General features: G+C 42.8%; 2 protein-coding genes across 7 annotated transcripts in view; both read left to right on the top strand.

Moving 5' to 3' along the window:
• LOC308286421 (extracellular sulfatase Sulf-2-like) overlaps positions 1-9,321 on the top strand; it is a gene marked incomplete at its 3' end in the record, with an annotated part of 72,802 nt that extends 63,481 nt beyond the window's left edge. For 4 of the 5 annotated variants that reach the window (XM_080727428.1, XM_080727430.1, XM_080727431.1 and 1 more), the window contains 11 exons: positions 264-477; positions 1,370-1,658; positions 1,885-1,981; positions 2,118-2,212; positions 2,724-2,783; positions 2,930-3,096; positions 5,314-5,456; positions 5,698-5,806; positions 5,955-5,988; positions 6,931-6,984; positions 7,829-9,321. In XM_080727428.1, coding sequence (XP_080583554.1) covers positions 264-477; positions 1,370-1,658; positions 1,885-1,981; positions 2,118-2,212; positions 2,724-2,783; positions 2,930-3,096; positions 5,314-5,456; positions 5,698-5,806; positions 5,955-5,988; positions 6,931-6,984; positions 7,829-7,859 — 1,293 coding nt within the window. The remainder of the gene's footprint in view (positions 1-263; positions 478-1,369; positions 1,659-1,884; positions 1,982-2,117; positions 2,213-2,723; positions 2,784-2,929; positions 3,097-5,313; positions 5,457-5,697; positions 5,807-5,954; positions 5,989-6,930; positions 6,985-7,828) is intronic. The other variant, XM_080727432.1, reaches the window with a different exon arrangement.
• Positions 9,322-10,697: 1,376 nt separating this feature from the next.
• The window catches only part of arhgap46a (Rho GTPase activating protein 46a), a 58,074-nt gene continuing 43,868 nt past the window's right edge, over positions 10,698-24,903 (top strand). For both annotated transcript variants that reach the window (XM_080727423.1, XM_080727422.1), the window contains exon 1: positions 10,698-10,812. In XM_080727423.1, the coding sequence (XP_080583549.1) occupies positions 10,799-10,812 (14 nt within the window). In that variant the 5' untranslated portion in view covers positions 10,698-10,798. The remainder of the gene's footprint in view (positions 10,813-24,903) is intronic.

The raw sequence follows: 24,903 nt of genomic DNA, 5'->3' as shown, positions 1-24,903 counted from the left end.
TCCATGTTCCTATTTTAACCGCCCATGAAGTACAGTATGACGACTGAAGCACATAATACTCTCTCTCTCTCTCTCTCTCTCTCTCTCTCTCTCTCTCTCTCTGTCTCTCTCTTGCACACACACACACACACACACACACACACACACACACACACACACACACACACACACACACACACACACACACACACACACACACACACACACACACACACACACACCTACCTAACCCAATTCACCATCTATGTCTCTGTGTCTGACAGAAGTGGCAATGCGTGGAGGACTCGACTGGCAAGCTGAGGCTGTATAAATGCAAGGGCATGGCCAGTCTCTATGCCCCGCGTATGCAGGCTCTGATGGCCACTGGTGGCTCCCGCCTCTATGGTGGCGTGACCAACTCCGACGGCTGTGACTGTGGCCCCCTGGGCCTCAAACAGACCGCTGTACTGAAGAGGAAGAGGCTGCTCACCAAGAAGAGTAAGTTCCCCCGTCAGTCACGTGAACTAGTTTGCCAGGCCCAGTAGTTATTAATAGATACAGCTTGTTTTGTTCTGAAAGATACTTGTGCCTTACTTTGAAATGCCCTTGCCAGTACAAGCCTGTAAAAGCCTTACAAAACAGGGCCATTAATCTCCGACTCAAATTCCTAGTTTTTGAAGCGTTCATGGGTAGAATGGATGTGTCAGTGCTGCCACCAAGTGGCCGAGTTAGAAACTCACAAGTGATCCTTACTGTAATTGATCTCAGTGTTTAGAAAATAGTGACTGTGATGATGGGAAAAAAAGATAGTTTTCTAGAGAAACAATCTAAAGAATAAATGTGAGAATAAATAAACCACAACCAGTGTATGATTTGGTGCACCCTTGTGCACAGAAAACTGACACTGGACACACAACACTACACTTCCTTGGATCCTTAGCACTGTACAATGTAAAGTTCTTAATCAATTTTGGACGAGGACCCCCTTTTGGGGGTTTTACCTTTCAAAACGGGAACCCCTTTTGGGGTAGTGGTTGCTTTAGGTACAGGTACAGGTATCCCTGATATAGCAAAACATATTTTTGTCATTTTTGAATATTTTGAATATTTGAAGTTTTTAGGTCAGGATTTAAATGGGTTTTATGAGCCGTTCTCCAGAATTGTCCCGGTCTGCTCTGTGTGGGCACAGTTATCTCACAAACCGCTCATCTGATCAGCTTCACACTTAGCAGGAGTATTGCTGAGGACCACAAGGAAGTAGTATTGAGTGTGGAGTTGATCGGAGGAGCAGACTGGCCTGCTAGTTAACCGGCATTGAAAAAGGCAAGTTTGGAACTAACTGTGGTAGGAAAATATTTGATCAGTATCACTTATTGTCCCCCCCACTCAGAGATGAAGACCGGCAAGGAGCCTAGGAGCCGCTGGTCGCGCTCCATACCGTTTGAACTGGACGGAGACCTGTACGCTGTGGACCTGGAGGAGGGCTACCGGCCCGTGGGCTCCAGGAACAGCAGCTGGCTCAGGGACAGGAGGAGAGGAGGGGTGGGGAACGGGCAGGAGGAGGACGAGGAGTTCAGTGGCATGGAGGTCACCGTCAAACCCACCCCCAGCAACAACAGCCTCACACCCCCCAGCAACAACAGCCTCACACCCCCCGCTGCACTTAAAGTCACCTACAGGTAGGTTGACTGCACATTCAGTAGGAGCTCTGTGTGTGTGTGTGTGTGTGTGTGTGTGTGTGTGTGTGTGTGTGTGTGTGTGTGTGTGTGTGTGTGTGTGTGTGTGTGTGTGTGTGTGTGTGTGTGAGAGAGAGAGAGAGGATGGGGCAGAAAGAGAATGATGGGTGGAGGATTTCTTGTAAAAGCCATGATTTCTTTTATATCTCTCTGTCTGCGTTCTCGGCAGGTGTGCCATTCTCATGAACGACACTGTTAAGTGTGACGGAGGTCTCTACAAATCCCTTCAAGCGTGGAAAGACCACAAGCTGCACATTGAGCATGAGGTAACAGCCCTGCTCTTTTCCCTCAGATGCATGTATCCTCTTCCTCCTTGCACTCTCACAGATTCAGTGGATATGATTTGTTTTAACCGGAACCTCATGCGAAGATGTGGAATTGTGTTTCTCGTTTGTTGTTTAGATCGAAACCCTGCAGACCAAAATCAAGAACCTGCGTGACGTCAAAGGTCACTTGAAGAAGGTCCGGCCTGAGGAGTGCGAGTGTAACACTCCCAGGTGAGGGTTCATGGAAACCATCTCCAGCTTACCAAACTGACTGAATTAACCCCATTTATTCACACACGCACGCACACACACACGCACGCATGCACGCACACACGCATGCTAGCTGCAGTGCCTCCCCCACCCCAGGCTCCACCTTTGCACGATCAGTCTGGCTAAGCTCAAATACTTGTGATTGTCTAATTAAGTTACACATGTCAATGTTGTTAAGCTCAAATACTGTGATTTTGACTAAGTTACATGTCAATGTATTGCTATTGTTCTGCTATTGTATCCCTATGGGGGGTATTGCGTAGCGTTCCCTGATTTTGCTTAGCATGCTCAAAAAGCATGCACAAAATTCAGGGAACATCAAACGCGGAGCCCATTAACGTCAAGATTAACTGTATTCCATTTATGTAATAAATGGTTAAATCTACTTAGACATAAATGTTCCTGACTAAAACGCGATTCTGCGCTTGTGTGTGTGTCAATTACAACTGGAACTCCTGCCTTCTCTTTCCAGTTATTTCTTCAAGAACAAGGAAGCCTTCAGGCTCAATGCAGGTCGCATCCACTCAATCAGGTACACAATTCAACAAGCACTGCAGTTTGTTGCCAAGTTCTGCAGACCTCAATGCTTTTCAAAACAGTTAAGAAGGGAATTGTTTTGTGAAACTCCCACCCCTCACTGCAAAGCTCTTTCTCTGCACGTTCTTTCTTCCTTATCAGAATGCCGTCCAAACAGAAGAAACAGTGGATGATGAAGGAGCAGAAGCGTCGGAAGAAGCTCCGCAAGCTCCTGAAGAGGCTTCGGAACAATGACACCTGCAGCATGCCTGGACTCACCTGCTTCACACATGACAACCAGCACTGGCAGACTGCCCCCTTCTGGACAAGTGAGATATTACATCCAATTCCTTTCAGGGTCTAAGTTAGTGGTTCTCAACCTGTGGGTCAGACCCAGGACCCCCAGGGGGGTCCCCAAATTATTTTGGGGGGTCCCCAGATGTTTAACTTAATGTGCAACATTGTTTTCTCACTCAGTAAACAGTAAACAAACAGTAAACAAACCAACATAAAGTTTAAGTGTGTAGAGGGTATATGCACATTTCTAAAGTGACAATTTAAGGACTTTTTAATACCTCTAAAATGACAAATTAAACATTGGCAAATTTTCAAATATTAGAGGCAGAAATTGTGAAAATAGCTGATCTACATGCTCACAACTCCTCACGTTTCACAATAGAACCAAACGTTATACAAAATGTAATGCCTTAACTCTTAGTGCTGGTCAGGGTCCAGACCCCTAGGGAGTCCTCAGAGTTATGACAGGGTGGCCGCCAAATCTTTGTGTAATAGGGGAGGGAATGTACTACGTATATGCCAGAAATAGCAGATTTACAAACTCACACATGTAGATCTGCTATTTTTGGGCAGGTTTGGTGTAGCGGGAGCAGACCAACTACAGAGCCAAAGTTCAAGTTAACCAAGAATTGAGGGTTTAAGTGGTTAAATGTCTGAAATTACAGATGAAAATGTTAATTTAAAAGATAACGTGTAAAGGGGGGGGGGGGGGGGGGATACATTTACAGTTTACACAAACACTGATGATAGTGCTGTCAAACGAGTCTATGAAGTAATCTATGTCTATGACATTTTTGATACAATAAATAATGGGGGGTCTCTGCTTCATCAATCTCTCAGCTAGGGTTGAAAAAGTTGAATAAAATCAAATTGGGGACTATATACTAGGCCGGGGACTTGTTTCCACTGTGGTCCTTTGTATTCAATTCATCAACATAGAATAAAACACCAACCAGTAAGACGCCTAGCTCTTCACCGCGAGTAATGACGCAATGTTGTAGTTTTATGACTTGAAAAGACTACACCGCGGTGGATAGCTTATCACCGCGGTGCCTACTATGATAGGGGCTTTAGATAGGGGCTTAATATTGATGACATCAGGGTCTCCATATATGGGCATACAAGGGAATATTTTAGTGTGGTTACCCTGACTTGACAGTGATACAAACACTATATGTACAATGAAGAAAAATGGCGACAGTGAATGACACCTCCTTTATGGGAATTTACATTTCCCTCAATTTGTGGTCTCCTGAGTCCTGATAGATGTATTTTCAGCCCAATTTTGAAAGAAGCCATGGTGTCATGTTTGTTCTACATTTGGGTGGTACCAGATCATGGTTGCTCCCTCTAGTGTTGTGGCTGTGGGTGTCACTCACTTTGGAGAAGTAGACGGGTATGAGGGTATTGATGGCATCTTAAGTATCAATCCTGTTGATGTTAGGCAACGGTTTTGTGCATAATGAAGATTCCTGACGTAAGTGCAAATCAATGTTGCTAGGAAACAGTTACGTCACATTACTAAGTGCCTGGATTATGCCCAATTATGGACATCCCTTCATAGTTGACTGACATCATCAGAAAAGAGGACGGTAGAAAACCTTTTTCACCCATAAATGTACAATTGCATATATATATATATATACTGTATATACTGTATATATATATATAGGGGGGACCGGCCGAAGGGTGGGTGGACCACGTCGCCATGGGTGTAGCTGCCAGCTATGCCCAAACATGGTGTGCGTTGTCTAGCCTCACACGCATGCACGCACACACACGCGCGCACACACACGCGCGCACACACACACACACACACACACACACACACACACACACACACACACACACACACACACACACACACACACACACACAGGTTTGCAATTACTACTTTGTGGGGACATTACACATAGTCTACTATATTTGTGGGGACATTCCATTCATTTTTAACCCTAACCCTAACCCTAACCTTAACCCTTAACCTAACTAAAATTTGTCCCCACAAGGTTTTTTTCTCCGATTGTACTATCTTTGTGGGGACATGAGGTACCCACTAAGTAGTAATTCCCTGTCCACACACACACACACACACACACACACACACACACACACACACACACACACACACACACACACACACACACACACACAGTGTTTTTAATACTTTAGTAATATTGTTTTGTTTTTCCTTCCATTCCTCGCCCTTCCTTCCCTGTATGGTCCCTGTCTGTCCCTGTCCTCGCCAGTGGGTCCGTTCTGTGCATGCACGAGTGCCAACAACAACACTTACTGGTGCCTGAGGACCATCAATGACACGCACAACTTTGTGTTCTGCGAGTTTGCTACTGGTTTCCTGGAGTATTTTGACCTCAACACTGACCCGTACCAGGTATGTAATCTGTGCACAGGAACACACATGCACATCATCATGCACACACAGACATGTACATCACCCGTGCCAGAGTTTCCAAGAGTTCTGCAGCAGGATATCACAACATGATTCATATGGTATTTCCGTTATCTCCAACACAGGGGGTATGGAGTTTCCTGTGGCGACTCCAGTAAATCCTCTTTATAGTCATGTTTTGGCAAAACCTGTACTGAAAATATTGTCCTTGTTGTGCTTGTAGCTGATAAATGGCGTCAGCACACTGGACCGCGACGCTCTGAATTCAATGCACCAACAGCTTATGGAGCTGCGGAGCTGCAAGGGACATAAACAGTGCAACCCAGAGAAGGGTGAGTCAGCAAGACTAACAATACATACTTTGTATTGTATTTTATTGTATTAGTTTGTATATTGTGTATTGGGGTTGAAACAAAATGATTCATACAGTACCATCTGTTGTGTTCTCTGGTTGAAATGAATACCATATCTCTTTTTCAGGAGGAAAAGAGCGAAACTCCTTCAGCGACTACAGGTATTCTCATCTTTCCCTTGCCCAAAGCTGATTACTTTAGCAAATGCCACAGATGGAATTCATGTTACAACAGTTTACAGCCTCCCAAGATGGTCTTTGGTCATGTTTCCGCCTGCTGAGAGTCATTTGGGGAGTCAAAGGAACAAAATACACTGGGATAGTCTGGTGAAACTGAACCTCTTTAATGTTTGTACTGAATTGTACTGAATTGCCATGGGTTCCTAATACTGTGATGAAAGTGTTAAAGCGATCTTAGAACTTTGTCAAAACCGTGGGTTGTACAGCAAAATAGTTTATGGTAGTTTTCCTTGATTTACATTTCTTGGGATATTTGTCACTGTACATTTGCACCTTTGAAATTTGTCCTCTGCATTTACTGATCATAACTATTAAGAGCAGTGCGTGTTGATCATCTTTATCTGTTGTCTGTGTGCTCTGTGAGCGAGGGGGCAAAAGTAGTGATTCTAAAACTTACAGTATATATGTAGGTGGAATCAACTTCATTTTTGTGCTTGTTTATTTGCCAAGATTGTGATGTGGAGACACCTTTCACCATAAAATGAAACTGGATATAGACTGGATTATAGATAATGGAGCTCAGAAGCAGGTTGCCACACAACTCAAGGTTTATCTGACGCTTTATGCATGAGGATGCCAGCGAGCGCCAACATGCAAGGCTGCTTTCAGCTTCTGCTATTCCCCTTTTTGTAATGAAGCCTAATTGCTCATCTCTGCTGTGTGTGTGTGTGTGTGTGTGTGTGTGTGTGTGTGTGTGTGTGTGTGTGCGTGCGCGTGTGCGTGTGTGTGTGTGTGTGCCCTCGTGTGTGATATGCATATGTGTGTGTGTATGTTTCTGTGTGTGTATATATACGTACCTGTGTACGTGTCCCCATGCACATGCGTCTGCCCATGCACGCGTGTAACGTGCTGTGCATGCTTCAGGCCAGTTCATCGTCGAAAGAGGCCAAAAGTGAAGAGGCCCTCCTCCAAATCGCTGTGAGTTTGTCATAACCCATCTGTTCCATCACATTCAGCCAAAGCTCCCCCATCCTAAACAAGCTCAATCCTATGCTTAGTCAGATGGCCCATCAGCACGCGCTCCATAACCCAAACCTCCTCCCCACCGTCCCTCACCATCTCTCATTATGTCTTTGTGCTCCTCCAACGCAACTATCTATTGTACCTGCGTTTGCAATGCTGAAGACCAGGGACGTGCAGAGAATGTTAGATAGGCAGGGGCTGAAATTTCTAAAAGGGCCTTTTGGTGAAAATATCGAAAATAGCAGACCCCCAAGCTCACAACGCGTCGCGCTTGGAGGTCGGCTATTTCCGGTACTTGATACCACACTGAACTAAGCATAAGCAAGTGAATACTGGAGATGTGGCGTAACTGCATGGATTTCTACACATTGAGCGAGGGCAGTTATTTCGACATAAGATGCTGCATTCAAGTTCAGGAGCGTTTGGACAAGACAATTCTCTTGAATGCTTCCTTCAGGTATGGCATGGAAAGAGGGCATTAGGCATTTGCATTTCTTTTACCATAGTAAAAACTGCATTCATGGTCTGGAGAGGGCACTTTTTACAGACTGATAAAAGGGCAGGGGCTCAAGCCCCCTTTGATGTCTGTGTGCACGTGCCTGCTGAAGACCTGCACACACTAGTCAATGATTCTGCTCTGATGATGTCTCGAAATACGTTGTCAGTCTTTTATTTGTTAGTAAGTGTGTCTCTCTCACTGCTGCTGCTAGGAACAGACAACACAACTGGAGCCATGGTTTCCAGCGCATCGTGAACACCTCAAAATGACACAATATTTGTTTTTCCTTCCCTCCCACAGAGGACAGATTTGGGAAGGGTGGGTTGGTTAACCACCTGTCTACCACAACCCACCACTTCGGGAAACCTCCAGCAAAGGAGTGAGAGGAGGTGGAGGAGAGAGAGGGGGTTCGGGAGAACCCAAGGACCTTGTACAGACATCGCTGGAATGTAACCGAGATACTATTCTATTGTCTTTTGAGGGTTTTCTGAGAGAGCCTGCGCTGGCACCGACCGGCTAACACTCTGATCACCACCTCACCGGGAGAAGCGTTGAGATCAACAGGAAACTTCGCTCGCTCCCCAAGACTCTTATTTCTCTCTCACACATTCACACTCTTGCTTAGTCACACCTCCCATCACACCCCCAGCAACGCTCAGGACCCGTATCGCCCTGTGGATGCTGTTTGAAGTGGGGCTGTTTTGGTGTCCACAAGCAGACATTCATTTCCGCAGTACTACTTGTAGATTATACAGTATACTGTATATTGGCTTTAATTGGCTTCCTTTCATGTCATGTGGAAATAGGTGGAAACCGAAGCACCGATAGACATGAGGCTTATACTTCGTCACGCCATTGTGTCGTGTCGTCAGCTTGAAAATCTCTTCTTTTCAGCAAGCGACACTGTTGTGCGATGAGGTATAAATTAGACGTTAGACATCCACTCTGCTGCTACACACTGATATTCTGGGTATCAATTACTGTCTTATTTGCCACATATTGGTTAGCTGCAATTGATTGCCCTTAATAGGAATGTGATTTCTGAAATCCTTGCTCAATGTTCATCGATATGTCTGTGCACATGTAAAGTGGTCTGGACTCAATGATGGATATTTGACATTTCTTTGTATTATAGCTAATCTTTAATGTTGATGAATGTCTTTGATGCAACACCATCGCCCCTACATTTTGCCTGCCCTACTGATTGCCCTTATTAGCTTCGCTACGCCATGGCAGCCACACCTTCAAAATGCCTACACTAACCACTATCCCATCTATGGCACAATACAAACCTCTGAGTGCTTATTTAGTGTATTCCCTTTTATTTGTTTGTATTGTCAACGCCACACTGTAGAGGTTTTAAATAGTTTGTTCGGCTTGCTATACATGGTGCTATTAAGATAACAATACTGAAATAAAAACTTGCTGTACAGTACAGTATGTATTTGAATGTATGTTGTGCAATTAATATAAATGTTTACAATATTTTTTATAATACTAAAGAGGCACATCTCTTCTATGACGATATGGGTTGATTAAAATGACATTTTAGGTAGAAAAACATAGCTTGAGAAATTTCATTGCTCATATTTTGTATGGTTGTCCTTTCCTTCTTTAGAGACGTTTGATAAAAAAGGTGTACTGGCTTTAGTATAAACACTTCCTTAAATTGGGAAAGCACTTAAAAATGTTCACTGTGAAAAGATAGGTCCCTATAAAAATGAATGGATGTATACTGTGCAGAGGATGGAACAGCACAACCAATGTAATTATCGATGTGACATTTTAGCATACTGCCTTTGTTAGCTTCTATGATTTTTTTTTATTTCGTATTTTTTTCCAGAAACTTCTATAGATTTGAGTGTTTATCGTAATTGTGAATAAAGTGTTGTTTGGCCATTACATGATGGTTACTTTTGTTCTCAGTGTTGTGAAATGGCATGTCAGTCTACCCGCTCTCCAGCAGGTGTCTCTGTCTCCATTCAAATCTCCCAGGATGCCGCTACCCAGTCTAGAGTCTAGACTACATGTTGTTGGAACCTGAACTGCAGTTTGGGACCATCTGTAGATGGGATTTTTAAACAGACAATGGACAGTTTATTCTTTTATTAAAGGGCTTGTTTTCCCCCTTTGAAAAAAATAACTGGTAGACCTAGTATATATATACGCACACACTAATCAAAAAAATAATAAAAAATGAAATTTGAGCCAGGAGTAGGCTAGACTGGCCTGTCTGCAACACTGGCTCTAGGGGAGTATGTGTGGGGAATGGATTTGGGGTGGGGGGTGTAGTAGAGCAGCCCACTGTTGGGGGGTGGTGGGGGGAGTAAAGTAATTAAGTAGATTTACTCAAGTCTACTGTATTTTGAGGTACTTCTACATTTCTGGATTATTTCCAATACTTTTACTTCTACTCCACTACATCTCAGAGGCAATATTGTACTACTCCACTACAGTTATGTTACTTTAGTTAGATACTTTGTAGATTTTTATTATCATTACAAAACATAAAGGCTACATTACCCACTTAGATACATCGTAACATCAAATGTATCTAATGTTTCAACATGGTGCCTATATAAGTGTATTGGATAAAAAAGCATTGCTAACATGTTCATACTGAATTTACATCAATGTATTTTAATTGGTCATAAAATAGACATTATCCTTAAGGGGCATTTTCCCTACATCACCCACTTCAGCCCTAAATAGCCTACATTTCGGACATTTGAAAATAACTGCATTTTTTCAAAAGATTTGCATACAGTTGAAAACTTTAAATGGGACTGAGTAGGCCTACTGATGTGTAAAGAGTACTTTTACTTTTGGTACTTTTGTTTTAAGTAGCCTACATTTTTTATGCCAATACCTTTATACTTTTACGCAAGCAAATGTTGAATTCGGAATTTATACTTGTGACAGAGACTTTAAGTATTTCTTCTTGCAGTATTGATACTTTTACTTAAAGTAGTCTAGTTACTTGAGTACTTTTTCCACTACTGGGTGTTGTATGTGTGGGTTTGGGGGGAGGGGAGGAGAGGAGAGGAGAGGGGAGGGGGGTGACCCCCCATCCAGTCTGAGTCCTGTCCTGTGACTCACGTGCAAAGGCGGAGACTCCATATCGGATTCACTACTGAGAACTGTCTCCTGTTCACACAACTCAGGCTCAGCGCTGACTAAACTTAACTGCAAAACTTGAGAAAAAAAACAACAACCAGGCGAAAAGGCTCTATTTCTCCATTCACCCTCATACCTTACAATGTGACGGAAATGGCCGGGACAAGGTAAGCTTTCATATCCACGTTCGAATAGTTTGAAAATGTAATTTATTATTGCACAAAAGTTTATAACAGTGTTGCTACTTCGGCGTTACCCGACGTCCCGCAAGCATTTGAGTGGAGTGGAGCCATGGATGTATGTAACCTATGTGTGTGCGGCGAACAAGTCCATGTCACTGAATCATGGACAGTTACGTTGTTTAAAACTTGTTTTAGTTGATTCAAAAGAACACATAATTTGATATTTGCTAATAAGAAAGATAGTCTGGGCATGCAAAGAGATGATTTGCATGTGGGTGCGTGTTACTTTTTTTATAGTTTGTTTTTCGATTCAATCAGAAACAAATCAAAAAGTAGCCTATATACAGGGACCCATGTGTTTTGAGAGTGTTTATTTGTAACAAAGACGTTTTCTGTTGTTGTCATTGTCCTGTTTTACCTTAAACACATTGAAGTGAGTCATAAATTAATCCATAAACATCAGTCACACTGAAAATGTCAGTGTTTTTTCAACCATGCTTGGAATGATAAAGCTTGCGTCTTGGTTTTTCCTATAATTATCCTCTTCCTCTTGATTCTTTTTAAACTAGTCCACAAATTGGCTCAGTTAACTCTTTGCTGTGGTTATAAGAGACCAATAACCCCCCCACTAGACGGAAGACAAATGTTCCATTGCCCATTTGTTGCACCCATTTTACTGGTGGAAACCTAACTGGGACCACTGGCTTTTGGTTTGCTTTATATGCTGATATTCACCATATATTTGGTCTGCAGATGTGAGTTGAGTTACGCACATTGCTTTCATCTGGAGGCAGATGGGGTTGTTTAGCTCACACTGAATTTTAGCTATTTTAAATGTAAGGATCAAGGCTTCTGAATGATTTGATACATTATTGTGTTATATGTGCACCTTGTCATCATGTCTACACTGGAACGCAAGCTGGCTAAAAGTAATTTATTTTGTTTTAAAGCAGTTCAGATGACCCTGGCTACCTGGCTGGTGCCACCACCACCCATGAGGTCCAATGCAATTAATACCTCATGGGGTGGTGGCGGGCACCAGCATCTGTTTGATGTTGGATTCTGCAAATGTTGTGTTCATGGTTTATCATTACTTTTGTTGTTGTTGCTTAAAGGGGAAGCCATTTTCAATATTGAACTATGTCATTAATATACCTTAGAGGAGTTGTGTGGAAATAAAAAAAAAAGTTCCCCCTCTTCTGTGTTGCCTAGAACTGGAGGATTGATTTTGGGGTTTGTATTGTAAAGTACAATGTGTGATGTCATCAAGTTGTACTTTACAATACAAACCCCAAAATCAATCCTCCAGTTCTAGTCAACACAGAAGAGGGGGAACTTTTTATCTATTTCCACACAAATCCTCTAAGGTATATTAATGACATAGTTCAATATTGAAAATGGGTGGTCTTCCCCTTTAACTATGATAGTAGAGTAGAGAGAGATAAGAAGCTAGGGGGCAGAGAGAGAGGGAAAGACATAAAACACAAGTTGGGATTGAACCAGGGACGTTGCTATTATGTGGTCGACTATCCAGTCAGCTAGCTACCGCTGGGTCCGGCACACCCCATGTGCATTCACTTCTTTAGATAAGTGCTACCGTAGTGTATCATAAATTCTATGTGTTGAGTCCAAACATTCTCCAGTCGAATGAGACGAGCGAGAGCAAATGTATGAGCTGCTATGAGACTCAACTCTTCAGAAGTTAAACAGTAGTATCAGAAATGACCTAGCCTGGGGCCAGCCTATATACTAATGCAGCTAACTAACTTGTTTTAACATGTGTGGGGATGATGTCTAGCTGTAGCTAGGCTAGAAATGACCAGCAATGAGGAGGACACTTCATAATGCATCCTTGTTTTACCATACTAAATTTAATTTCATTATCCTGACTGGCTCATGTTATTTTTCTTAGTTTAACTTTAGACTGGGATGTCTGCGTGAGCTGCAGAAGAAACCTGACAATAGGACGTTGTCCTTGTGTTTACTCTACTGGCTCACAATGGTAGACTGAACAAAAGGGAACAAAACACTGCATTCCCCAGGCAAGGTTATCCTGGTTTGAAGTCAGTTTTTCTGACAATGACGGTGCTAAGGCAGGACATGGCTTTCATGGCAGATCCCTTTTGATTGGTCCATTGAGAGGAAGTGTGATTTTGAACCTTGTGCCCTTGTACCAATCACTCCCTCAGCGTTTGTGATTGTGATGAGTTGAGAAACTACGACAAAAGATCTAATGGATGGAGATTTCAGCCTTTCTTTTCCACTGTTTTCGGCCCCCCACCGCCAGTGCTTCCTGTTTTCGAGTCTCTCGTCCACATTATTCCCTGCCATTTACTGTAATCCTGATCACACCCTTGAAGATCACTGTTATTGTCTCAGGGCTTGGCCACAAAGATGACGGGGCATCTATGTGATTTGTCCGACCACATTTGTCTGCCGTGCCGTCATCGTCCAACCTCTGACATTTGAAATCCCTCTTGCATATAGCGGATAAAGGCCCTAGCTTAACTTCTTGACCTGCACTTGGTTCTAACCAGATTTTAAGTGTTTCTGAACGTTGCTCACAAGTGGTGCCACAGCAGTGTTATCTTCTGCAGTGTTGGCTGGTTGAGTATGTCTGGTGAGTCATCCATGATCGTTTCTGAAAAGCCAGGTCTTTTAAGGCCTGAATTCCACAGAGGTGTCAGGGGATCTCAGCATGCTGCACCAATGACCCATTTTGACACCTCCACTGCAGTCGGTTGTAATTAACACAATGTTAATCTGTGTCTGCTCTGTGACGCCCCCCCCCCTCCCCCCACACACAATTAAATTCAATTCAAAGGAGCTTTATTGGCATGAGAAAACATGTGTTTACACACACATTGTACACACACAAACACACACACACACACACACACACACACACACACACACACACACACACACACACACACACTGGCGCGCACATACTCCTCCCCTAAAGGGATTTTTTTCCAACCGAAATGATTTCAAACCAGAATGGATTGTGGGCTGGTGGTAATTTTCCTACCCTGGTCCCAGGCGGGTCCACAGTTAACGTCTTCAATAAGGTGTCTATGGATTTCCAAACCCCTGTGGAACTGCCGTCGTCAGCAGCCTTGTTTCCCCTAGGGGACAATCAAGACGTTTCTCCCCTGTGAGTGTCCTTCCTTCGGACAGACCTCCTCCTGACCTCCCTGCTCACCCTGTACTCTGCCTGCCCTGGGTTGAGACTTTTGGCCTCATCTGTCTTGTCAGCGGGGGGTTGCTGGTGATGGAGGTGCTCCCAACTCAGAAATGAAGACGCAGCCAGACAGCCACTGGTCACAGTTGAACAGGTCCATAAAAAAGGCAGATGGTCGGACCAGTGCAGCCGAGTCAGCGACACAGCATTTATTAACCCATTTTTATTGAAACTATAACTTTCAATCCGGGAACACTATACGGCAGAAAATGTCCTTTTGACCCTACAGTATCTGACAAGGTAGATTGGACAATGTACATTATGGGCGGTTAATCACAATTCACCCTTAATCAGTTCATCTGTTCTGTTGTTTGGACAAGTGACCCCATTGTTCCCAATTCCTGACAGCTGGTGCACTGTGGCCAGAGAGAGGCTTCCTTTTGCGCAGTAAACACCCCGTCCTCAGCAGCCTCGTGTCTCCTGCACATGCTGTCCCTAGTCTCAACCGAAGGCTTATCTGACCTGGAAACGGCCTGTGTACTGTTTAGCAGGGATGGACATGCCACTGTTGTTGGCCGGAGTCGCCCTCTATAAAGAGAGGATTTATTGAGTGCTCGGTCTGTTTGCTGCCCTTCGTCTCAGACAAACACAGACTGTTCTACGTGGAGCGATGAGGGGGCCGGAAGTTTCCAGCATTGCCACTGAATACTGCTGAATTAATGTGTGTGTGATCAAGACAATCGTCGCCATACAGAGACCACAGGGCATTGCTTCTTCTCTGAGATTAGCTTGTAGGCAGAGTGCAAAGATATATAAGATATATAAGATATCTGATAAGATGGCGTTCCTTCTGTAATGAACAAAAATGTTTCTCCTGGAAGGTAGAGAGACTAGAGACCATGATTTCACACACCTTATGAAGTAACAGTTTGTTGCAGTGAGCGTTGAGATAAACGTGAGCGGTCATCCTGGCATTGTAATCAGGGGTGTCGCACCAAATTCTGGGCCCTGGGTACAAGGATTCACTGTGTTATTTTGTGCTTTAAACTATTGAAATATAGCAGATATACAAGCTCACATCTAGTGCCGCACTGCAAGCTTGTAGATCTGCTATCTTAGAAAATTCATGAAAATTTGCGCAAGTCTTTCAAGTAAAAAAAAAAAATATATATATATATATATATGTTTCTATGTCAGTGGTGCTCACACTTTTTCATGTGAAGGGCCCCCAAAAAGCTCTCAGCTTGTATATCTGCTATTTTTCAATAGATACAATTATTAAGATCCCTCCACATTGGGCCCTAGTAACTCAGTCCCACTTTCCCCCCCGTTGTGATGCCCCTGATTGTAATATTAGTCATTGGAAATCGGCTTGGGAAAGACTGTACATGCTGACATTGCCGGAACAACCCTGAGATCCGGTCTAATCCAGAGCCAAGAGAGGGGGAAACTGTCTCTAGTTCTGGATTAGGGCAGCTGCTGCGGCAGGTCACCATGCATGCGCACCCCCCGCTGATGTCCTAAACTCCTCCCCCGGCTTCAGTGATTGGTTGGCGAACTATGTGGGAAGGCAGAAGAGAGTTCTCGTTGAATGAAGTCTGCCTGTTGATCTGACAAAGGCGTCCATTGTTCTTTGCCATCACAGACATTTACAAAGGATGCACTTTACCTGCTTTGTAATGCATATTGAGGTGGTCATTGTACTGTGAGCCTTTTGGCTAGGTAACGAACGACTCTTTTGCCATTCTTGGAGACCCCATCAAGTTATGTAATACACAAATAATAATTACAAAAAAAAAAGAATTTTTAACTGACTTTCATTGGGAAAGGGTCAACCTGTTAAAGCAGCACATCACTGGAAATCCAATGAATGTGAAAAAAAACTGTATGTTTTAATTTGGCATTTTTATACGTAAATAATATCAATTTGGAAATTGTGTTTGAACAACGAAATCTGCTCGCCCCAACATTATCCCTTTCTAAGTTCTGTGATGTCAGGAGTGGAAGAAGATCCTCCTTGGTAAACACACCCAAGCTCTGCTTTTAAGAACTTACTACCACATAATTATATAAAAAAGCAACTGATATTGTTGTCCATATCTGGTGTAGTTCTGTGTGTAAATATCTGAAGTTGCCAAATGAATTTGTCCTTTAGAGGAAGTTAGAGAATAGAGAGTTTATTCCGTTGTATATTCTGTGATGGCAAGTGACAACTGCACATTGTGCTGCGTGGGAAAAAATCAGCAGGTTGTGGAATGTCCACTTTCCACCTTTTTGCCCTGATTTTATGTTCAAATAGACCCCAATTTTGGCACACCTTATAGCACAAAGGCCAAACCGGACCGTTGGGTTCCCAGAGTTTTAGGTTTGCACACTGACACAAGTGACTAAGGGTACTGTTATTGATACTGTTGTGTTCACACATAATACTTGGCCAGATGACTTCATTATTTCAACGTAAGGAGCATCTGGTTGTACTTTCTTTGATTCTTTTATATCGTAGGTTTTTACGGGTATAAAGAAATGGGTGAAATTATTTTTTGGGATCATTTGTCATTATTTTTTTTTTCAGGACACAATGGGGGGGGGGGGGGGGGTAGAGAAAAGGGAGAGCAAGGAGAGGAAAAACAGGCAAGAAACGGGACAAAATAAAAAATAAATCCGTAGTCATATAGCATAACGTCACTGTCGGGAAGAAACCTTGGATCTTCAAGTTTGTATGTTTTTTCACCAAGTAAAGCCCTGCTTCATCATACAAGGCTGTTGCACAAAAAAGTAGTGAAAACAGCCGATCTACAAGCACACAACGCCTCGCACCGCGAGGTGTTGTGTGCTTGTAGATCTGCTATTTTCACTAGTTTAGTTAATTCTTAAAATGATAAATACAAAACGAACGGTCTTGGACATACAAGGTTTCCACCCGACAACGACGATAAAAAGGTAGCAGAGGTTAGACATGAGGTACAAAAAGTAGCATGTATGTACATGAGGTTAGACATGTGTGCCTGCTGGCCAAGCAGATCAGAGCTTATGGAGATGAACAGAATGAGTCTGTCCCTCTGTTCTTCCTTATCGTCCTGCCATGGCCTCGTTCTCTCTGGCAGGCATGTGGCCTCCTCCCCTCGGCTGTTTCTCTTTCCCCTGGCACTCTGCCTCTCCTGCCTGCCTGCCTGTCTGTCTGAACCCAAGCCTTTGGTCAGCTCACATAAGACCTGCAGCTCTATCGTGCCTGACATAGCCCTGGTGAAAAACGACCCCCGTGGCCCGCACCCGCTTCCCAATGTCAGCGGAGGACATGTGAGGAATGGACACTGACAACTGCTAGGTGGGGGGAGTCAACGAGGACAGGAAGGGTGGATAATGGTGTATAACAACCTGTTGAAATAGTGAACAGGCAGTCCAGTCGGCTCTCCGAGTGCCACAGGTACTTGGACAGGTGTAGTTCAGCTCATTATTAGTGTGGTTGCCCGACAGGGCAACACACTATAGGCCTGGGGAAACTTTATTTATTCTACTTCTTCTAGATAAACTTTTTTTTTTGTGAATGGGTGTTTACCTTGATCTGTTGCTAGGCAGATATAGGGAATCAATGGGAATGGGAATCAATAGGGAATCAATGGGAGTGGGAATCAGTAGGGAATCAATGGGAGTGGGAATCAGTAGGGAATCAATGGGAGTGGTGCTAGCTCGAAGCTTGTAGTTTTAATTGCACTCCAACACAAGTTATTTCAGAAACACTGACAAACAAATGACTGCTCAGTGTTGTGGCTGTGAAAGGAACAAATATATAAGAGGTAATTTTAGAAATTGAGATGCTGTCTAATTGTTATTATAGATCCTGTGCCTTTTGGTCTTGGTGTAGACTAGGAAAGTGGATAATATCTTCAGACCTTCCATCACGATTTCTGTGGCTAATGTTGCCCATAGGTAACCCCATGCCTGAAAGATACGTCCTCTGCTCTGAATCAACACAGTAGTTATCTAGAGCAGTGGTTCTCTTTTGGCTGCAGTACCCCCTTATACTGATTTCTGAAGCAGAGTACCCCTTCCCCTGAATACAGCATTTTGCTTAGAAAAGTTGACATCAAAAGTCCAGTTCCAATGCCAATATGTTCAAAATAAAACAGCATGGCAAATAGACATTGCTTTCTATTCAATAACAGTTGTACTAGTCAAGGTATTGATGTACTTTGGTTTAACAATTTACAGATGGGCAGGTTCACTCAAAGTCTGTCAATGTTTTATTATTGACCATAAGTCCATAACACAAAAATACATATTCACATTTTCTAGTTTTTTGCTCACGTACCCGCTGCAGTACCCCTATGGGTACACGTACCCACATTTGAGAAACACTGATCTAGAGGAAGACATGTAACTGCACTGTAATGTATTTAACATTGCAGTGCAGTCAGTGACATTACAAAGCAATTCCAAACAGGCCTATACGTTTAAAGGAGGCAGGCAGTAGGCAGCTCTCTGGGCCTGATTTTAAGAAGCAGGTCAAGATAAGAAGTGTTCAGTGTTCTATAACACCAGCATAACTTTATGGTAATTGCTGCAGTTTGCATGCACAGCAAGTGGACTGTCAGAGGTCAATTACTTACTTTGTAACAGACTCTGCAGTGCTCACCTGTTGGGGTTGTTAAATTATATACAACACACTCACCCACCACACAAACAAAATGTACATTGGGGTTGTGTGACCCCTGTCTCCTTGGAACAAGAGGTGTTAAACAAAAGCGCGTAAGAAGAATGCATGTATGACAGGTGCATGTATTTTCTTTTTTCTTCTGTCATCTGAAACGTGCACTCTCGCCTCTCCCTCAGATTGTTCTTGGCTGCCTGGGTGTGGTGTGGGAGACCACTGTAGACCAGTGGTTCTCAACCTTTTCAGGCCACTACCCCCAAAATAATCATATTTTAACTGGGGACCCCCCACCCTGATGAGCACTAAGAGTTGAGGCATTACATTTTTTATAACACATTTATATTTATATGAACTGAAAATAGCAACGCGAGGCGTTGTGAGCATGTAGATCGTCTATTTTCACAATTTCTACCTCTAACATTTGACAATTTGGCCAATATTTAATTTGTCATTTTAGAGGTATTTAAAAAGTCCTTAATTGTCATTTTAGAAATGTGCATAAAATACACTTAAACTTTACGTTGTTTTCTTTACTGTTCAGAGAGAAAACAATGTTGCACATTAAGTTAATCATCTGGGGACCCCCCAAAACAATTTGGGGACCTCCCTGGGGGTCCCGACCCACAGGTTGAGAACCACTGCTGTAGACTTTCAGCCCTGCATAACGATGATCGTACCAAACAGATACTGGCTTAACCCATTTAGAACGGGTACACATTATTGTGTATCATTATTTTATGCTTTAACTATTGAAAAATAGCAGATATACAAGCTCACAGCGTGGCATCGAGTGCCGCGCTGCGAGCTTGTAGATCTGCTATTTTTGAAAAATCGTGAAAATTAGAATTTTGACCCGAAGTGTCTTTTGAATCCTTCTAAGGTTTTTTGAAAAACCTATGTTTCTATGTCAGCAATCTGGCCAGCCATCGTCAAAGAAAAGGTCCTTTTCACTTAACTGGAGCTCAGTCTGTTCTTGAGAGACTACTATGTCAGTGGTTCTCAAACCTTTTCATGTGAAGGACCCCCAAAATGATATTTATTTGGCCACGGACCCCCCATCTCAAAATATTTAGTTCCAGGGACCACCCAGAAGCAAAATGTGAGTTACAAACGTTCGCTTTGCACACATTTTCACGACTTTTTCGAAAATAGCAGATCTACAAGCTCGTATAATCTGTATATCTGCTATTTTTCAACAGTTAAAGCATTCAATAATTCTAGGCCTAAACATTTAGGCTTCCAGGGATCAATAATGATAGCAGAATTAATTTGATGTGAACATTTGACTTGGCTTATATTCCATAACCAAAACAGCCTAATTGTGTTGCGCCAGACTGTATACAATTACAAAAATTGAATGCGGTGTTGCCACGTCGGTGTGCCTATTTCAAATTGTAACCAGATATTGTTCTCCAGACTGACACACAGCCCCTTTTATTTGTTACCACCCTTTTCACTGCTGGCAGAGCCATTGATGGTGTGACACATTCTAGAACGATTTCTCTGTTCCACTCCAGTGGACTGGGGGAGCGCGTCCACAACGCACACATTGTGCCAGGTTTATGGTTACATTTTGTGTTATTTAGTCACAGGCTCAGCTACTGGTGCTACTGCCATGCGTACTCTCAGTAGTTAGTCCATGTCCATACTCGTGTTTACAATATTTAGATAAGCGGGTTGCCTAGCAGCAACGCTGAATAGACTTTGTACGTTGCTAATACATATTCAAACAGAAGTCATCTGATGTCGGAAGACTGCTTACTTGTATTATATTACGTTGTTATGTTGAGGTCCATGCCCCTGGTTACTCAGTGAGTGAGAGCTAATTATTCTTTTAAAATGGTCTGTCTGGGGTTGACAAAGATTTCGGGGTGATTCTGGCCTACTTAAATTGAATTCATCTTCTCTTTGGAACCTGCAAGGTGGTGAGTACAAATACATTTTTATAATATTTTAAATACTGGTGTGAGAAGAGAGGATGTTTTATGTCTTATGTCTAGGAAATAGCAGGCCTGTAAATAAACCGGCCAGGCATACTTTGGCACTTGTTGCTGCATGTGCTTGGTGAACAGAGCTCTAATGTTTCTGAGATGAAATGAATGGCGGGCCCTGTGTGAAAGGCCAGGATGCCTGGGTCCAACCCGGACAGTTGCACACTGCAGAGGCCAGCTCAGAATAGTCTGTTGTTAGGAGAGGTCAGAGGTGACTTTACAAGAGCACTAAATGGCAAGCGGCAGCTTAACTGCCCGATTGTCTCGCCGTACCAAGTTTAGAGACAAATGCTCGCAATAATGCCCCCATTTGGCTCAATTACTGACGGAGCTCTATCTGTCCACCAGACAGTGTCATTGAGGCACTAAGGAGGGCTTGAGCCATGACGAGATGATCAGATAAAAAGCTGCTACTCGTGTCATGTCTGGTCAGAAAGCTAAGCCACTCAGAGGGGAAACCTTTTTTGCCCTGTAGTTTGTCTTTCTTCTGGAATCAACAGCCCTCACTGGTATTTGAGATTGATTGAAAGCCAAAGCTGAACAATAACAGAAGGCTGCGTGTTGCTCTATTCCCAGACAATGCATTGTCCAGTTCTCTATGTTTTCCGTTGCTGGGAAAGTGCCATTTACACTTTGGGGTTGGTTTAGAACAATGGGGCAGATTCCATGAGCCACTGTGCTGTTGTTTCCCTCACTCTGGGAAACCGTTCTCAGATCTGCAGTTATTTTTGGAGCTAACTGTAAATTGTGGATGATAGATGGAGTATTATGTCTTCTTCACAAGGAGACTTCTGGCACACAAGGGACTGGGAGAAACAGAATAGCTTCTGTGTGGGTGTGGGTGTGTTACAGTTGTGCATAATGTGCATTGCGTATCCAATCCATATGTCAGTTTTTGGCCTCTTGTTTTCGGTCCAGAGTAGACCTCAGTCGCGTGTTCTGTGTTTGCAGAAGTCTTTTTTCACTATTTGGCTTGCCTTATTTTTAGTCACTCTAGAATAAGCATCGCCTACTGAAACGTCTCCTTGACCCAAATGGGACACAGAAACTCCTGTATGAAATCCGAGAGCAGTCAGATGTGTTATCAGCAACGGAACGACAACGAAACAGTCATAGGGGTTTGTTACCACAAACCACAGCTACTGTATTTCATACATTAGTAGCCTTTGTTTTTCTTACCAGGAGTCTCTTTAAAATAATCATACCCATTGTGAAGTGAGCGGTGCTATTTATGAGTTCATTTCAGTAAGCGTCCCACGGCACGAAGCTTGGCCAATGTGGGATGGGGCGAGACATTTACGTACATAGACGAGGGACATACATACAGACAGACAAAGCCAGATAGATGTAGGAAAGGTTAGCACCGCTCAAAAAGAAAGAGAAATCACAGCAGTGTGAAGTAAATGGTGCCTTTGAGTTTATTTCATTGAGCTTGAGGAACAATGTTAGATACCTGTCCATTCATGTCAATAGGCTTGAAGCAAAACACACCAATGTGTTGCCAACTTTAATGAGTAAGTAAACCTTGCCGAGCCATGTGGCCAATAGGGCAGGAGCCTATCACCTGTTTCTGTAGGGTGAGGCAGCTCTATGTACAAGTATACACACCCTGGACATGACACTAGGGACTTGCCCCCAATCCAACTCTTGATGCTGAGTGCCAAGCAGGGAGACACTATATAGTTAGCATTTTTCAATAGTCTTTGGTATGACCCGGCTAGGGCTGTCACAATTATTACATAATCGTCTAATCGCAATTATTTGACATTATCCCAATTATTTTGTGATAATCGTCATAATCGTTTACATGTTGAAAAATGTTTATAGGCCTCCATGTTCAAACATTAAAAAAGATTGTGGAAATATCAGATCAGATAGTTAGTGTTTCTCAAATGGGGGTACGTGTACCCCTAGGGGTACACGGAGGTACTGGAGGGGGTACTCAAGATAAGGCCCACCAAAAAAAATAGAAGTATAAATCATGATGCTATTATTCATAGTTAAATAATTAACAACAATTGAATTAGAAGGAGAAACAACATTTACTGTTGTGTTTAATGATGACACTTGGAGAAACCTGTTGTGAGCCTGATAGTTGCCAACCCAAATGACATGGTACCAGGCAACTGGTATGTGTTTGAATGTTGTTTGAATGTAAGTTATTGAGATGAAAACTCGCTTTTTTATTTGTTGTGATGTTATATTCTTGAAAAGGGGGGTTATCATATACCGCTAGTTATGGGTTTAATTGCAGTTGGGAAAATGTGTTGTTGCGTAAAGGGGGTACTTGGATTCAAAAATCAGCAAAAGGGGGTACTCAAGCCAAAAAAGATTGATTGATTGAGATTGTGTGTGTGTGTGTGTGTGTGTGTGTGTGTGTGTGTGTGTGTGTGTGTGTGTGTGTGTGTGTGTGTGTGTGTGTGTGTGTGTGTGTGTGTGTGTGTGTGTGTGTGTGAAATTGTCCTCGGAGCATTGTCGGCACGAGTATAATGTTGTGATAGAGTTCCATTAAAAGATCACTTTTAGATGGAACATAAATGTGACTCAAAACCTCAGTTTGGAATAGGATAATTATACAAATATATATACTTACATGTAATTAAAGTGCTCAATATACTTTAATACACATGTAGGGTTTTGAAGGAATCCCAAATCAAAACAAAGCATTTATCAACCCCAAAACACACATTGAACACAGTGACATAGTGAGGAAAACTTTTATATGGGAGTTGGTATCGAGGTAACTTATCTGTAAAATGGACATTTGAGAAGCCAATATGTTTTTTCCAGTGGCTTCTAAACATGGTGTTAGTTTACCTCTCACATAGCTGATGTCCTATTTTTCATCTCTGCACTCCGTCCTACCCAGTGTTTACTGAAGGTGCTGAGGTGCTGGAGCAACTCAAGAACCTTTTCTTCGAAAGCAGTACTGTTTCCCAAACCGTGGGTCGGGACCCATTAGTGGGTCGCAGAACGATTTCTGTGGGTCGCGAGTAAATATCCCCTTATTTTTTGTTTCCTATACCTTAATTATTATTTAATTCACACAAAAAAGAATAGATTAGAACACATTTTAAAAAAGAGAAAAAGAAAAATTCCAAAGTTTTTCCAAAATAATTCCATAATAATAATACAAAAATCCATTAATTAGAATGGAAAACACTTTTAACTCTATCCACGTTTTGGACGTTCCAGTTCGCCCCATTTTTGACGGCGGCGCAATGCCAATTGTACGTTCTTTGGCTCGTTCTTTTGTACCTTGGTTTGATGTCTGTAAACTGACGAGGGGTCGCGCGGGTGTGTACCGTAGAGACAGCTCCCGTAAAAGTACTCTCAAAAACCCACTGGACGTTAGCATCAATGGAGTAACAAAACACTTCCATGTTATTTTCTCTGGATCTATTGCTCTGTAGCGACTGAGCTGCCTTGACGGACGGCAGCCTACTGCGGCCATTTTCACATTAATTCTTGCATGAGGCTGCCCTCTACTGCTGGTAGAGCCACGGTACACCTATTTAAGGAGAAAATAAAATAATAATGATGAAAAAAATAATAATACATCTTTGTCTATAACATCGCAAAGGTAAGGTGCTTTTGCTGGCACAAAACCCAATAATAAATAACAACATCTGGCACTGAAAAAGTTAAGAAGTTGTGGAAATAGCCGATCAATACGTCGATTGAGCTGTTGAAGATCTGCTATAATCACTAGCTTGAGTCCCGGGCGGGGAGACATCACATTTCTCTTTTGGGTCTGGAGCTAAAACGTTTGGGAACCACTGTTCTAAAGGGATTCTCTTGGTGGTCTGCCCCCCCCCCCCCCTAAAAGGCCCACATATGCTTGAGTCTGCTTTAATTACATCGTGATCTCTAGAGGTAAATCAGGTGCTCGCCAGTCCTGCAACCACGTGTGCGTAATGAGCCAATTTTAGTTCATTATCAAAACTTTCAACTGGGGGTTTAGCTGTGGCACAGCAGAGCAGACTGCATTCCAAACCATTTATGAACATTTGCAGCGAGAGGAGGCCGACCGCTGCATGGGGCTGATCAGAGACCTGTGCATTACTTTATAATGTCTTGTTAGAATGCCTGTCTGTTGCAGCAGTGAGCAAATGACCACCCATAGAAAGGTTGGGGCTACAGAGCATTAGCATTTGTTGTTTTAAGTAAATATTTCTATATCAAAGTTATTGATTATGAAATTCTGAACTTATAGAGGGTATGCGCATGCACAAAGTGAATGGCAAATC

This window comes from Nannobrachium achirus (genome assembly GCF_963921795.1).
Source record: "Nannobrachium achirus genome assembly, chromosome: 6".
In the NCBI taxonomy this organism is placed as follows: domain Eukaryota; kingdom Metazoa; phylum Chordata; class Actinopteri; order Myctophiformes; family Myctophidae; genus Nannobrachium; species Nannobrachium achirus.
This window is presented reverse-complemented; position numbering and strand designations above follow the sequence as displayed.